Raw genomic sequence first — 17533 nt, forward strand, 5'->3', positions numbered from 1 at the left:
CGATTCTTCCTTTCCGCCACACCATTCTGTTCAGGAGTATATGGTGTAGTAGTCTCCCTCTTAATGCCAGCCTCTTTGCAAAAGTCATGAAACTCATTGGATTCATATTCAGTCCCATTATCAGTCCTTAAGATCTTGATCTTCTTTTCGGTTTGATTCTCGATCAAGGCTTTGAAGTGCCGAAACCAGGAGAACACTTCATCCTTCTTTTTCAAGAAGTATATCCAAGTCTTGCGAGAATAATCATTTGTAAAAGTGAGGTAATATAAATATCCTCCCAAGGAGTTCACAGGCATCATACCGGATATGTCTGAGTGAACCAACTGCAATATATCGGAGGTCTTGCTTTGGCTTGAGGGGAATGGTCCCCTTTTGAGCTTCCCTTCGGCACATCCTGGACATACACCTTCTTGCTCTAATTTGAACTCGGGCATCCCGGTCACCATTTTTCTTACATCAGGTAGAGCTTTATAATGAAGGTGAGAAAACCTCCGATGCCATAGTTCGGATTGAAGAGATGTGTCACAAGACATGACACCTAGCGGACTTCCACCGACCTGATATAATGAATCAACTTGAAACCCAAGAGTAAAAGCATCTTTAAAGTTCTTTTTCCATACACGTACCTTGCCATCGCTGAAGGCCACCTTGTAGCCTTCGTCTTCCATTGCCGAAATGGACACCAGGTTCTTTCTGAGATTAGGTACATATAATACATCTTGTAAGTGGATGGTATTACCTTGATTCAATTGAAGAGTGACATTTCCTACACCTTTCACGGGATATTTTGAATTATCTCCAAGAACAATTTCTAGGTTGGTTTCCTTCTCTATCAGATTATAGAGAGCTTCTTTGTAACCATTGAATTGCCTTGAGGCACCACTATCAATAAGCGAATTTCCTAGCGAGTCTGGGGGAGCAGTAGTAGATAGAGTTGCTGGTAGATAATATTCATCTTGCTTTTTGTTAATAGTGTTAGATTCATACTTGTAATTTCTTGCCTTCTTGAATGGTTGTCCTCTTCCTTGATTTCTGACACTTCTTTTACCTCTGCCATTTGACCTGCCATTCCTTTGATTGCCTTGAGAGGGATTTTGATCATCGTCCCGGTGTGAGTCCCTTTTATCAGGGCACTCCCTTGCATAGTGACCAGTTTTATTGTAATTGTAACATTGTCCTTTTCTTCCACCCTTTGGTCCAGCCTTCCCTTTGAATTTAGCCCCGGAATTGTTTCTTCTTTTAGTATGAGAAGAAAAGGCAGAGGGATGACCTTTAAGTATGGGAATTTCTTGCTCTTCCATCCTTGTTTCTTCTTGAATGCATCTGGCCATTAATTCCTCAAATCCAGGAATTACGTTATTGTTGAGAAGAGTAGTCCTGAATATATACCATTCAGATGGTAGTCCTCCAAGAGTTGTGAGTGTCATTTCCTTGTTAGGAATTACTTCCCCAATAGATAGGAGATCGTTCTTGATCTCGGTGATCCTTAAGAAATATGCTTGCATACTCTCATCTTTGCCCTTCTTAATTTCCTTCAGCATATTTCTAGGAAACAAGACTTGATTTGCATCATTAAATTTAAATAAACTCACCGGTCTATCGTAGATTTCCTTGGAGGTGTTCAGCTCAGAAACATAGGCCACCAAGCGCTTGTCGATAGAGTCCTGGATGATCTTCCTTGCTTTGACTTCTCCCTTGGTCCATTTGTTCCTAGAAGCAGTGGATGCATTTGATGGAGGCTCAACAATACCGCCTCTCACATGGTCCAATACTTCCGGCTCTTCTAATGTTAGATCGAGAGACATCTTCCATCTGTGATAATCAGACTTCTCACGGAGTTTGTCTTCAGCAGGGAAGTGTGTTGAAGACCCCATGATTTCTTTAAGATAGCCTTGCCAACCTTCTCTTCGGTGATTGCTCTTGCTCTTGCCCTTGCTTGGGCTTTGTCTTCACCTCAGCTCTAATACCATGTTAAATTATGGTATGTTCTATGCTTATAGCAGTTTACTTATTTTTCTTCTTATTATCCACAGATTAGCAATCACATATACATTAAGTAAAGTGCAGATAGAACATTTAATGATCAATAGAAAACAAGCCAAGACAAGAGACACAAGATGTGGCGGCTAGCCAGGGACAAACCCCAATGCGAGGAAACCCTTTGATCAAATCTTCTTTTATTTTCAATAGTTCAGCAGAGAGAAATAGTACAAAATCTGAATTCTGTAATTTTATATCAGCAGCAGCAAACCCTAGATCAGCAAAGTCAAACTTCGTCAAACTAGTTGAAATTGACCTCTAAAATACTTGGCCAATTTTTGGTTAACTTGTCCTCGAACAGCCTGAAGAAATAACGCTTGAACAACCCCAAAAGTTTAGTCAATTTGCAGATTTCTGAAGTCAACTTGCAGCCCTAAACTAGGGCAGTCAATATTGGTCAAACCAGAGGTCAAATCACCTCGATTTTTGTGCCAAAAATTGCGGCCTGCCTATGAGAGGCAACACACCCAATCTGCACTTCAGGAAGGTCAACGCTTGGTCAACGCCGGTCAAAGAGATGACTTGCTGCCCTAGCGTCCTTCTTTCTACGTCTTCCTTGCCCTATGACGTCTTCCTTTCAGCCGCACGTGTGTGAGAGAGAGAGGCTCCTTTTATGTGTGGGAGAGAGAGAGAGAAGAAGAGTGAATTGAATTGTACAAATGAGGAGAATGCTCCTTCTATTTATATGCAAACGTTGAGGTTGAATAGACATGACTGTTGGGCTTCTGAGCCTACATAAGTTGCTGGTCGACCTTGATAATTTGTCCATAATCAAAATAAATTCATATCTGCATAAATACTTATCGGAATCGGATGATCTTTAGATCAATCCTACACCTATCTATGAGAGGAATCTAGGAAAAATATTAGAAGTCATAAATAAGGTGATCCACATGGAGTTTGGCTCTAGTTGCCAATTTTAACACTCACCGATGAAGTTCTCTGCATCACACAAAATTTGATGAAGTTCCCTGCTAGTTTTTCCTCTGCCAGCAGGTGCTTTTGTTCGCTTCTTCTCCTCATCTTGAGAATCTTCTTGACCTAAGGAAGCATTCTTCACTTCCGTTGGTTGAAGAGGCATGACTAACGGATCCTCTTTCGGCTGCTCCTCGGAAGGCATTTCGCAAGATCTTCTGAAAGCTCTGTCCTCCATGAGCTTTACATCTCGTTGTACTACTACCTTCTTGCTCCCTGGAAGATAGATTCTGTATGCCTTAGCGTTCTCACTATATCCCACCAGATATCCCTTTTCTGCAGTCTAATCCATCTTCTTCCTCTTTTCTTCGGGTATGCGGCAATATGCTAAACTCCCAAAAAACTGATTGCAGGCGTCTTCCCAGTGAAGACTTTCTCTGGAGTAATATTGCCCAATGCCCAATGAGGAATCCTGTTCTGAACGTAGACAATTGTGTTGCACGCTTCCACCCCCAGGAATTTTGGCATATCCTGGTCATACAACATGGCCCTAGCTGCTTCTACAATAGTCCTGTTTTTTCTTTTTGCCACTCCATTTTGCTCCGGATTGTAGGGAGTTGTCCACTCTCTTCTGATGCCCTCCTTAGCACAATAATTAGTGAAGTCTTTATCGACATACTCTCCACCATTATCTGAGCGCAAGACTTTTATATTCTTCCTAGTCAGATTCTCCACCATTGCCTTGAACTCCTTGAATCGACAGAAAACCTCATCCTTGGTTTTCAGAAAATAAATCCAAGTTTTCCTCGAGTGGTCATCAATGAAGGTAAGGAAATACTCGGCACCATTGAGAGCTTTGACGGACATAGGTCCGCAGATATCTGAGTGTATCATTCCTAGTACATTCTTGGCCCTGTGTTTGCTTCTAGGAAATGCCGCCTTGGCATACTTTCCTAGAGCGCATCCCCTGCATACATCATCTCGTTCCGTATTCAGACCTGGAACTCCTGTTATAGTGCTCCTGAGAATTCTTAGAGCTCCATGGTGCAAGTGACCCATCCTTCTATGCCATAGTTCATTCAAGTCCTTGTCCCCATGACTACTTATTAGTGCCATTGGTGATTCTAGTTGTAATCTATATAACCGATTACTTTTGATCCCAATCTGCACTTTCTTTTTCCAGCTCGGGTGTTTGACGTATACCTTTTCCTTGATGAAGTAGACGTCATAGCCCTTGCTTTGTAGTTGTGACACGGAAAGTAATTTCATCCCCAATCCTGGTACATGCAGCACATTTGTGGCACAGAACTGCTCTTCCTATTCTGTCTGAAAAACTATGGTACCCTTTCCTATTGGAGTACACTTTGCTTTGTTCCCCATGGTGATCTGAATGTTCATCTTCTCTTCTCGATATTTTGAGAAACACTCCCTGATTCCTGTCATATGCCAGGAGGCTCCACTGTCTATATACCATACTTCTGATGATGTAGCACTAGTCATGCACGCCACTTCTTTTCCCAGCCTGGAAGCCAACATAGAGAAATCAGAATCTCTTTCTCTTGTGCAATCTTCTGAAAATCTGCGTGAGTCCCCTGAGGTGGATGCCTCTGCATTGTGGTCTCGACCCATAACTGATTTTCCCTTTCTGTCTCTGATTACTTGCTCTGATACCATGTGAAAATTATATCACTGCGGTAGCTGATTTACTTTTCCTACTTATTTCACCATAAGTTATTCATGAAATTACTTCAATAAACATTAAAATAAATATTGCTGCAGATATCACACCGTAATACATAAACAAACATATGCATAAGAATCAACACATTGACACAATTATTTTGGACTAATGTCCCCGGAAAAACCCAATGTAGGAAAACCGGTGCAACAAGGGAGGATTTTATTATTCAGCAATTTTCTATTACAACAGGGTGCCAAACTGGCTTACCCATAGATAGACAAATTTTCCAGCAATTCTTCTGAACCCAACGTCAACCCTACTGACCTCTGCGTGACCTAAAACCCTCTGCGTTAGCCTGTTAAGACTTTGCGCAACCTCTCTGGCCTTCCGCGTGACTCCTGTAGCCTCTGTGTGGATGACGCAAGCCTTGGTGGCTCTGCGCAGTCTCTGCTGCCTCTAGCCCTGCGTTTGCCTTTTTTGCCTCTGTGCTGATCTCCCGTCTCTCTGTTCCGTACTTGTTGCCTTTTGACTGCTCTCTAGACCACTGGTTCAATTTCTCAGCGAACCCCGCTCCAGAAATTGAACTGACTGGTCTCCCTCAGTGTGTTCTCCAAGTGACCCTCAAGCCTCTTCTTATACTTTTCTCGTTGACAAATCAACGGCCGAGATCAAGTCCCTAATCAATGGCTAAGATTAGATCTGGCTTGATCCATGACTTTTGGACCATTCTAACACAGTTTTATATTAATACACATTAACATTTTATTTTCCCTAAGTCTGGACTTAGGGACTCCATTAAAAATATTAATTATTTTAATATCTCCCAAACTATTTAGAATCTGCCCAAACCCATTCTAGGTATTGGAGATCTCATATGCTTTAGCCTCTCCACCAATTTTCGTGGCTAGAGCACATCCGATGCTACCCCAAATCAACAAGGTCCTTATCGACATACTCTCCACATCTGAGTGCAAAAATTTAATTTTCTTCCCAGTCAGATTCTCCACCAGAGCCTTGAACTCTTTGAATCGACAGAAAACCTCATCCTTGGTTTTCAGAAAATAAATCCAAGTTTTCCTTGAGTGGTCATCAATGAAGGTGAGGAAGTACTCGGCACCACTAAGAGCTTTAGTGGACATAGGTTCGCAGATATCTGAGTGTATCAATCCTAGTACACTCTTGGCCCTGTTTTTACTTCTAGGAAATGCTACTTTGGCATACTTTCCTAGAGCACATCCTCTGCATACATCATCTCGTTCCGTACTAAGATCCAGAACTCCTATTACAGTGCTCCTTAGAATTCTCATAGCTCCATGGTGCAAATGTCCCATTCTTTTGTGCCATAGTTCGTTCAAATCTTTGTCTCCATGACTGCCTATTAGTGCCATTGGTGATTCTAGTTGTAGTCTATACAACCTGTTACTTTTGATCCCGATCTGCACTTTCTTTTTCTAGCTCGGGTATTTGACGTATACTTTCTCCTTGATGAAGAAGACATCATAGCCTTTGCCTTGAAGTTGCGACAAGGAAAGTTAGTTCATCCCCAATCCTGGTACATGCAGCACATTGGTAGCATGGAACCGCTCTCCTGATTCTGTTTGAGAAACTATGGTACCCCTCCCTACTGGAGTACACTTTGCCTTGTTCCCCATGGTGATCTGAAAGTTCATCTTCTCCTCCCGATAATTTGAGAAACATTCCTGGATTACCGTCATATGCCAAGAGGCTCCACTGTCTATATACCATACTTCTGATGATGCAAAACTAGTCATACAAGCCACTTCTTCTTCCAGCCTGGAAGCCAACATAGAGAAATCGAAATCACTTTCTCTTGTGCAATTTTCTAAAAATCTGTGCGAGTCTCTTGACGTAGATGCCTCTGCATCATGGTCTCGACCCATAATTGATTTTCCCTTCCTGTCTCTGATTACTTGCTCTGATACCATGTGAAAATTCTATCACTGCAACAACTGATTTACTTTACCTACTTATTTTCCAATAAGTTATTTATGAAATTCCTTCAATAAACATTAAAATAAATTCTGCTGCAGATATCACACCATAATACAGAAACAAACACATGCACAAGAATCAACACATCGACACAAATATTTTGGACAACAGTCCCCGGAAAAACCCAATGTGGGAAAACCGATGCAGCAAGGGAGGATTTTATTATTCAGCAATTCTTCAGTACAATAGGGTGCCAAACTGGCTTACCCAACAGAGAGAAAAATTCTCCAACACTTCTTCCAGTCTCAGCGTCAACCTGGCTGACCTCTGCGTAGCTCCTAGACACTCTGTGTCAGCCCCTGCCTCTCTACGTCAACATTGGGCCTCTCTGCGTCACCCACACAGGCCCTCCAGCGACTGTGCTTTCTGCTGCTGCCTCTGCGTCTGCCTCTCCAACCTGTGCGCTGGTCTTCTGGTGCTGCTCCCGAATCTCTGTTCCATACTTGTTGCCTCTTACTGCTCTCCAGACCACTAGTTTGAATTTCTCAGCTAACCCCGCTCCAGAAATCGAACTGACTAGTCTCCCTCAGTGTGTCCTCCATCTCACCCTCAAGCCTCTTCTTATACTTTTCTCGTTAGTCCATCAACGGCCGAGATTAAATCTCTAATCAATTGCTAAGATTAGAGTTGGCTTGATCCATGACTTTTGGACCCTTCTAACCGAGTTTTGTATTAACACCCATTAGAATCCGCCCAAACCATTTCTGGGTCTTGGAGATCTCATGTGTTTTAGCCTCTCCACCAATTTTCATGGCTAGAGCACATCTGATGCTACCCCAAATCAACAAGAAACTAGGCTAAGTGGGCCATGATATCCCACTGTAAACGGTGAGGGTGGCTCTGGTGGTTGGTAATGGCATTGTTTTGAGAAGTTTCTATCCCTTCACCAGTGGATGACTCTCCAAGGTAGCCCTTGTTTTGTTCCACGTCCTTATTTCCTCCACCATTTATTTTTGTCCCTTAGATAGGTCATTTAGAGTGTTTAGAAGGCTCTGGAATGCTGCCTTGTCCTTGTCTATTCCTGTCATTTCAACCTCTTTTGATGCAGTTGTTTTTTCTGTTCTGTGTATTGTAGAATCTGGCCCTGAACCCATTTTCAGCCCTTTTTCCCTGTTTCTGGGCACTTGTCTTCTATACGTCACGTTTTGGAATCTTTCTGGGGTCATAAGTTTAGGTACCACAACTGGCCATGACCATGCTCTGATGCCACTGTAATATATCGACACTAAAATTTACACAAAATTTCTTCAAAATTCAACAATTCCTGTAGTAGACTTTAACAAACAATTTACATGCAACTTGGACACACACCCAGAAAATTTACTTCTGCAAACACACTCGGAATTTTCTTCAAATAGTTAACATGCAGGCTGGAATAATTTGCAACAGCTAGTGGAAATACACGGAATTTATTCCAATATAACACCATCATTATATTAGCTGGAAAATTATCCTTTTTACAAGAAATGGAGTAAGGAAACCTGGGACAATAGCTGGCTGTAGATGACAGTACGACTCAGCCCCCTTGAAAAGACCATGACCCCATCAAAATTAACCTTTCAGCCCTCCTCAAAACTGTGCTTGTTCACTTCATAAAAATTCTAGAAATTGCATTTGGAATTTTTCTGTGGGTTCTTTGGCACTCAACACTTTGCCCTCTTGCAAATGACACGGCCTCCCTATTTGAGCAATTTGGTCTCTTTAGCTTGACACCATGCAGCCACCAAAAGAGAGAGATTTCAGCCTCTGAAGGAAACTTGTCCACCTCAAAATTGGCTCCTGAAAATTAACCAATTCGTCCTCATAAAAATTTTGCATCCACTTCAGAACTCAGCCTCAAAGGTTGATGAGAATTTGGCCCACACCCAAGGAATTCGGCATCTCCACAATTGTAGAATTTGGCCCCTCTAGCCAAGCAACCCGCCCCCACCTGAGAATTGAACTTAGCCCTTGATAATTAGCAATTCGGCCCCTTTTTCACAAGATAATTTCGGCCCTGTCCTGGAACAACTCAGCCTTCACTAAGAATTCGGCCCGCACTCTGAAATTCATCCTCCTTAGCAAATGGGCCACTTCTTGCAATTAAATTTGTCTCTGAGACTCTTGCAGAAGTTTATCAAAATCCTGGCAAGTAAAACCCAACTAGAGTGGCAAATACTTCCACTGGAATTTGGGGTCCAGCTAGGGTTGCAATTAAATCTACTGAAACTTGGTGGAGAATTTCCCTTGAAACTTTCTTGGTGAACTCACTTGAGCTCTTCTTCAGCTGCAATTAGAAAATGATCAGTTAGAATATCCTTCCAAAATGAACCCCTTTCCCTTTTTATAATTTCCTTTTGTGGGTCCCTTTTTAATTTAAAATTGAGTTGACCTATTTGCCACCTTTTTACCAGAATATAGAATACCAAAATTACCCTTTTGCCACCCTTTTTCCAAAATTGATCAAAATTGCCAAAAATGGATAAAATATGCTGCTGTTCAAAATGGTGGGGACATTACATGACCTGTATATATATGAAATTAAATATTTATTATATAAATTTTGTTTTAAGAGTTGATTGATTAGATAGGGGAAGGTCGACAAGATTATTTCTGCTGTAGAAACCTGTTGTGAGCTTGTTATGGTTAACACAGGAAAAGGATGTTTGTATGGAGTCTACTTTCTTGTTCTTAGATTGGCCACTCTAAGGTTATTCTGTTGGTTTCATATTTTGCTAAATAACACTCAGGTGACTTATTGAGAGATTCCCTACACATGATGAATGCTTTTGCTAGTTCTGAAAGAGCTCAAAATTTTTTATCCTCTCCATCAGCCTTATGCTTTGTTAACAACATCTGCATGTTCTCTAGAAGCACAATCACACTTGCACTGTTTCTCAGAAAGTTCCTGGACCTTCTTCTGAAAGAGCTTCACATATTCAACAGCCTCATCTAGGATGTCTGCGGTATTTGTTTGTTTTTCTATATTTAGTACAAGCTCCTGTAATTTTCTTATTCAATCATTTATACGTGTTCTTAGCACCTTCTCTGCAAGTACAGAACCAAAGGTAATCTCAGGAACAATGTACTATGACATTGAACCATAATTCTGAAAGAAACATTAGTTTGTTTAGGATCTTCAAACAACTACCAAGGGTCAAGCAAATGCTGCTTTGCAATTCCAAAATTTCAACATATTTGTGCTGTCCAAATGATAACAAAGGAGACTGAGGATGATATGGGTCAAGTTGACAATGTAACTCTATTAAATTGCATGATCGAGCTATGCATCTTTAGGGTTTCTTCATCTTTGTCAATGGTCCATTCACCCTTTGACATCATTGACAATCGTTCCAACAGGTAATAGGTCCCATATATCTAGCTATCTTGGAATCATGCTGTTCCCATCATTACACGCACCCTTAATACTGAATATGAAATATAAATTGATAGCATTGAACTCAAAGGTAAGATTGATTTCAAGCTTTATACTTTTAGTTTGTTGCAAACTATGTTTACATAAGCAAATGTGAACCTCATAGACCGTACGTCTAAAAAGGTCGAGGACTTGTCTGTTGCCCTATAGATATTATTTTATTTCAAATTTGTTATAATTTCTATTCCATGTTTGCAATTATGAGAAATGCTTGGCTGAACATCATGTATGCATATTTAATGAATTAGTTTTTGCAGGTTAGTGGCATCTTGGTTTGTGAAGCTGGTTGCGTCCTGGAGAATCTTGACACATTTTTAGCTGATCAGGGGTATAAAGTGATTCCCTTCCAGAGTGACTGCTGAAAATTCTGACAATTTTGATGAGACGTGTTGATCAGTGCTGCTTGACTTCATTGGAAAATCATATGATCTGCACTTATGGAATTGACATGAATCAGTTGTTTGCCTATGCAGGTATATGATGCCCATTGACCTTGGTGCAAAAGGTAGCTGTCAAATTGGTGGAAATATTTCCACAAATGCAGGGGGCATACGTCTTTTTCGATATGGGTCTCTTCGTGGAAATGTTCTAGGTGAAGATATCTTATATTTGCAGGCTTGTTTACCTTATTTCTGGATGTTCTAGGATTGACTTTTCCAGCTGTTGTAAAATATGACTGAACAAGTGTTCTAGGTATTATGCAGAACCGTGTTAAGAATTCTTGATAAACTCAACAAGAGGCAGACAAGTTTGCTGAAGATTTGCTTGATAATTGTGATATGAGTCGAAGTTTCTTGGGATAACCATTAACTGCTGGTGTGGGTTGGTCTTGCAACTGTTTCCATTTTGAGTCTTTCCTTGAATGTGTTGTCTAAAGGATATGCTGCCACAAAGTCAAAATTCTTATGTAGCTGCATTATATGTTTATCTTGGGTTCATCCAGCCATTTGAAAGATTAAATTTTAAACCTCCTATGATATTTGACCTTGTAAGTCTATATCCCAAAGTAATCAGGTTGACCACTGTAGAAAGTCATTGAATCTGAAATTCAATAAACAACCAAAAACAAAAATCTTAGGAGCGGAAAGATAACAACTCTTGCAGAGATATTGATGATGAGGTTGATTAAATGAGGCTTTGTGGCTTCAAATGAGATGCTAGTTTGATTTGAGTTCATAAATCTGTTAATATACCGATTGATCTATTGGGCTTTGTCGAAATTCTGTAGCATGTGCAGTAGAATACAATTTTCTGCTCTGATAATTACTTCCTAATGATTTTTAAACAATATTTCTCATGGCACTAAATCATTCAATAATTACACACAAAAAATCTCCACTGTAAATGCAGCGGAAACAATAAAGATCATAGAACGACAACCATGCATAGTAGACACAATATTTTTCACCTGGGAAATCCAACCCGATAGAAAACCCAAAATCTTTTCTTGAGCAGAAATTGTCTTTTCAGCAAGGTTTACAAATTAGAATTGTCTAGAAATCTGAGCCAATATTACAAGTCAAATCACCAGTCAAACCTGGTTAAACAGCTACTGGTCAATGCTGGTCAACCCAGTCAAAAAGTCAACTTAGTCAATGCTGGTCAAACTGCAGCCTGCAGTCATTCGAATGTGCGGCTGGTCAAATGTGGTTGTACAGATTTTGGTCAACGTTGGTCAAGTTCTGCAGTCAAACCCTCACACATGTGGTTGTACGGAACAATCAACGCACTGGTCAAAGCTGGTCAAACCTTCACACCTGCAGCCTCCAAAGTATAGATAGAGTGATGAAGAAAAGATAAGAGATGAACAAATTTCTCCTTAGTTGAATTTCTCCTCCATTAGAAAAGATGAATTAGCTTGCTATGTTGATGAGTGTCTCCTCACATGCATGTCTATTTATATACAACTCCAATGTTGAGTGGAAACCCAATAAGAAGCCCCTCATCACAAGGAACCTTCAAGATCACTGTATAGTCAGCCTTCAAGCCAGTTGTTCACCTATCCTTTGATGAACAAACTTCAGATAACCAACTTAGCAACTCAACTACTCCAACATATCAATCCTCACACTGTCTCTCTGCCTGAGGTACTTCGCTGCCTCTGTTCTAGATTTGAGGTCAATTTCGGCCTCTTCTAGGTCTCGGCCTACCACAAAACTCCTGCGTACCTTTTGGCCTTCCACAGTAGACAGATTTGAGGCTTGTTAGGCTTCTTTCTAGGGCCTTGGCCCTCTCCCCTTACATAGAACATAACTTGTCCTCTACACAGAATTTCGGTGGGCCCTTCCTCCTTATTTTGGTCTGGATAGGACCCTTTTAGGGCATAGAGCATACACAAAAATTTCGGCCTATCTTCTGCGCAGACTCAACCTCTCCACATCATAGATCAGACCATTAAACTCACTCTTCCACTAGCTGCGGCTGCTCCTTGAGGTCATGCGGCTCCTTCTTGGGCTAATGTTGATCACAAGATGAGTTGCTATGTTGGTGAGACCTCTCTTTTGGTCTCCCACATAAATATCTCTCCAATTAGTGTCTTAGGAGCCCTTGGATCCCTTTAGGTGTCTCCACTACAATAATTAGAATAAACAAGGAATATCTTTGGTTCTAAAGCCCACAACCTTGGGTCCTAAACCCATTGCTTGGGTACTTTTCCAACAAAATTCTATTTTTGTGGGTTTTCTCCACACAAACCTAGTACCCAAGGCTTGTGGGAGTATCTCTTGTTGACCACACTTTGTCAACATTCCATGGAAACAAGATGCAAAGACGTGAATAAATTTTTTCAAAGTTAAAAGTCATCAACCAACACTATTGTATCATTGTAAACCCAATTTTTGCAAGTTATATTGTAAATGATGCTAGTATGACCGTTTAATTATGTAACAACACCTAGGTAAGCCTTTGAGTTTGGCATTCTAAACACGGATAATCGACAAAGTTTTTCTTCCAGCTTAAACACCAAAGCTAGGGTGAAATTCTTTGACAAGGTCTTAGGTGAGTCCTAGTGTTATATCGAGTCTTTTGTAAAAGTGTGTTTGGGAATAATTTAAGCACATTTGGCTAAAATATTTATTACAAACACACTTGGTTTATACTAGATCATATTGTGTCGCAGAATTGGGTAAATTGTTGAGGGTATGAGTCTAAATGTGTTTTCCCCTTTCAAGGGTTGATATTGTAATAATTTGATTAATAAAATATTTTAGTGCATGGTCCCTCATATTTAGACACCATGGCTAAAATATTTGAAGGTGGAAAAAATAATTAATCCCCTCTAGTGTCAATTAATTAATTTTTCTAGCAAAATTAAATTAAATCCTAAGCCAGAAAATTAATTAATTTTGAGTAAAAATAACTATAGAGAATTAATGTCTCTCCAAGTGGAAAATAATAAAAAAAATTGTGGGGCAAAGGAAAACCAATTTTTGGAGCCCCCCCCCACCAAGGGAAAAATGGATATTTTAAGAAAATTTGAGCCCTTGGACCTTGGTGGTTAAGTCAAATTCAATTTTTTGAGGAAATTAGTCCAAAATATTAATTTTTGGATTAATTAAAAGTGGGTTTTAAGAAAAATTCGAATTTTTCCTCAAAATTAAAAATTCGATGGTGGAGATTAAAAGATGATCAAGCTATTTTCAATGACCAAGATTGTTTTGACGGGGATCAAGCCAACTAGCCGTTATTTTCCACTTGTTGGGGTTTCTCTATATTGAGGTGTCATTTTGCATTTATTGAATATCTTTTGATGATGTAATTCTTGAATGCTGGTATTGAGTTGTTGCTCTGCTGAGAACATTTTGTATCGTAATAGTAATACTTTGGGGTTTAGTTCATAGTGTTATTCTTCTGCTGATCTATGGTATGTGTTTTGTATGTGTGATCCTATATTGTGTTGAATATTGTTATTTTATTTTTCGGTGATAAGAACATTTTATTGGTACACGCTATCTTAGGTGATCTGATTCACCATATGATCTAACAAATTTCTTGAGAATATTATAGATATTTAAAGGTATGCTAGCCCTTGGGCTCCAAGTTCACAAACTATGGCAAAGAGCTGAGTATGTTTGGGCTCTGAGATTTCTTTATGGTATTTGATTTTGCAGGAGGGTTTCAGCCAATATTTATTTTTCGAAATTTACTCATCCATTGTTATTTATCCAAAATTATTTCTCCAAAAAAAAATAAATTTGTAAAATTGTTTATTTCTAAATAATTTGTAAATTATTTCTAGCTCATTTGTTTTGAAATAGTTGGGTTTTTTTTTTGGGTTTTATATTTTTGTAACTATTTGGGGTTTGGCATTCTTTGATTTATTTGTGCAGGTGGACTTCAAGTTGATCAAGAAATTTTGTTGGGGTTTTGAGGCAGATCTAGGCCTAGGAAGGCAAGATCTAGCCTCCAAGCTCAACGTCCAACCCAACAAGGAAGTTGTCCAACTTTTTTGTAGTAAATTTGTGGATAAAATTTTGTTTGTAGGGGTTTCAAAATTTTTTAGACCTGAAGGCCTAACCGTCTCCCCTTTTTTGGCCCTATTTTCTCCTCGGGCTCCTTGGTTTGGCTAGCCACAAGCTTGAAAAGGCCACGACCTCCCTTGTTTGAACTTTTCCTTAGCCGTGGGCCTGAAAAGGCCTCAACCCTCCTTTAGAGGAGTCGTCCAACCCTCAAGGGGCCTCAGTCCTCCTCCTTGACCCCTACCGTGGCCTCTAAGAGGCCCTCCTCCCTCTCGTCCTTCCTTCCTTGCCTAGCCGCAACCCCTAAGGGGCTTTTTCCCTAGCCATTGGCCCTTCTAGGGCCTTTCCTAGCCCCGTGTCAGCCTCTAAGTGCTTGAAGTCAGCCCTTGTGGGCTTCTCTTTGCTCATTCATCCCTTTTCCGACTTCATTTGTCCCCTCTTTTCACTTCTTTGGCCTCTAGCCTTGTCTTGTGCCTCTTCTAGCCCTAGTCTTGGGGTTTCCTAGCCTTTTAGCCCTTGCCCTAGCCTTGTATTCAATCATTTCTGATTTTTGCATTGTTTGAGTGGGCTAACATTTGGTTTTGCAGTAATTATTTAGAGCTAACTTGGTGGTTGCATGTTCTCAAGATCATTGAAATTCAAACTAGCCATCAACAAAGCCATATGTTGATTTGGGGTAGCATCGGATGTGCTCTAGCCATGAAAATTGGCGGAGAGGCTAAAGCACAAGAGATTTCCAAGACCCAAAAATAGTTTGGGCAGATTCTAACCGATTTGGGATATATTAAAATAATTAATATTTTTAATGAAGTTCCTAAGTTTAAACTTAGGAAAAATAAAATATTAATGGGTATTAATATAAATTTGGGTTAGAAGGGTCCAAAAGTCATGGATCAAGCCAAACCTAATCTTAACCGTTAATTAGAGATTTAATCTCGGCCAGAGCGAGAGCCAGAGCCAGAAAGCATGAGAGCTTTAGAGCCAGGGATAAGATGGTGTTCTAAGCCCATTGTTTCTGTGTAATCCAATTGAGTTGAGCGTGGAGTTTGTAAAATAATTTATGCCATAATCCCAGAGAGCCTAGTTGAGTTGACTAGAGCTAACAAAGACGTAGCCCAAGAGTTTTGGTTGAACTCCTAATTATATTATTGTCTTATGTGTTTGCTTACTTGCTGCTTTATTTATTGGTACATGTATTTAAATATCAGCATAAGCAACAAAACTTAAGGCACTTAACATTTAAAAACAAACACAAGCATACACCTCTTTCAAGTATTTTTAATTTCGCAATTGGTTAATCATAAGATCTAGGAAATATTTAAGCTTTGGAAGTGGGAGAGGTTCTTGTAAGCTGACAAGAAGCCTTTAGTGCCCCATTTGTAGATCATTCAGTCATCATATTGTTGTGAAAATGTGAACCATGATTTGTAACTATAGCTTGTGGTACACCAAACCGTGCAACCACATGGTTGAAGAAAAAAGAGCAACCGTCTCACCAAATATAAACCTGGGTTAGAAGGGTCCAAAAGTCATGGATCAAGCCAAATCTAATCTTAGCCGTTGATTAGAGATTTAATCTCGGCCATTGATGGACCAATGAGAAAAGTATAAGAAGAGGCTTTAGGGTTAATTGGAGAACACACTGAGGGAGACCAGTCAGTTCGATTTCTGGAGCGGGGTTAGCTGAGAAATTCGAACTAGTGGTCTGGAGAGCAGTAGGAGGCAGCAAGGAACAGAGAGTTGGGAACAACACCAGAAGACCAGCGCAGACGTTGGAGAGGCAGACGTAGAGCCTCTCAGGCAGACGCAGAGGCAGCAGTAGACTGTGCAGTCACTGGAGGGCCTGCGTGGGTGATGCAGAGAGGCCCAGTGCTGACACAGAGAGGCAGGGGCTAACGCAAAGTGTCTAGGAGCTATGCAGAGGTTAGCCAGGCTGACGCAGAGATTGGGAGAAGTGCTGGAGAATTTTCTCTTTGTTGGGTAAGCCAGTTTGGCAACCTGTTGTACTGAAGAATTGTTGAATAATAAAATCCTCCCTTGCTACACCGGTTTTCCCACATTGGGTTTTTCCGGGGACTGTTGTCCAAAATATCTGTGTCAATGTGTTGATTCTTGTGCATGTGTTTGTTTTTGTATTATGGTGTGATATCTGCAGTAGAATTTTTTTTAATGTTTATTGAAGGAATTTCATAAATAACTTATTAGAAAATAAGTAGGTAAAGTAAATCAGTGGTTGCAGTGATAGAATTTTCACATGGTATCAGAGGAAGTAATCAGAGACACGAAGGGAAAATCAATTATGGATCGAGACCATGATGCAGAGGCATCTACGTCAGGAGACGCACAAATTTTCAGAAAATTGCACAAGAGAAAGTGATTTCGATTTCTCTATGTTGGCTTCCAGGTTCGAAGAAGAAGTGGCTTGTATGACTAGTTCTGCATCATCAGAAGTATGGTATATAGACAGTGGAGCCTCTTGGCATATGACGAGAATCCAGGAATGTCTCTCAGATTATCGGGAGGAGAAGATGAACTTTCAGATCACCATGGGGAACAAGGCAAAGTGTACTCTAGTAGGGAGGGGTACCATAGTTTTTCAAACAGAATCGGGAGAGCGGTTCCATGCTACCAATGTGTTGCATGTAACAGCATTGCTAATGAACTTACTTTCCATGTCGCAACTTCAAGGCAAAGGCTATGACGTCTTCTTCATCAAGGAGAAAGTATATGTCAAACACCCGAGCTGGAGAAAGAAAGTGCAGATTGGGATCAAAAGTAATAGGTTGTATATACTATAGACTGCAACTAGAATCACCAATGGCACTAATAGGCAGTCATGGAGACAAGGATTTGAACGAACTATGGCACAGAAGAATGAGACATTTGCACCATGGGGCTCTGATAATTCTTAGGATCACTGTAATAGGAGTTCCGGGTCTTAATACGAAATGAGATGATGTATGCAGAGGAAGTGCTCTAGGAAAGTATGCCAAAGCAGAATTTCCTAGAAGT

The 17533-nt window shown here is 40.3% G+C and overlaps 1 protein-coding gene across 3 annotated transcripts in view; it reads left to right on the forward strand.

Annotated features, from left to right (window-relative positions):
* LOC149188087 (D-2-hydroxyglutarate dehydrogenase, mitochondrial-like) overlaps positions 1–17533 on the forward strand; it is a 544264-nt gene that overhangs the window by 148304 nt on the left and 378427 nt on the right. For all 3 annotated transcript variants that reach the window (XM_089411563.1, XM_089411562.1, XM_089411564.1), the window contains 2 exons: positions 10322–10392; positions 10538–10656. In XM_089411563.1, the coding sequence (XP_089267689.1) occupies positions 10322–10392; positions 10538–10656 (190 nt within the window). The remainder of the gene's footprint in view (positions 1–10321; positions 10393–10537; positions 10657–17533) is intronic.

The sequence above is a fragment of the Pinus tabuliformis genome, chromosome 3_1, assembly GCF_031772625.1.
Source record: "Pinus tabuliformis cultivar Carrire ecotype Pingquan chromosome 3_1, CPIR1, whole genome shotgun sequence".
In the NCBI taxonomy this organism is placed as follows: domain Eukaryota; kingdom Viridiplantae; phylum Streptophyta; class Pinopsida; order Pinales; family Pinaceae; genus Pinus; species Pinus tabuliformis.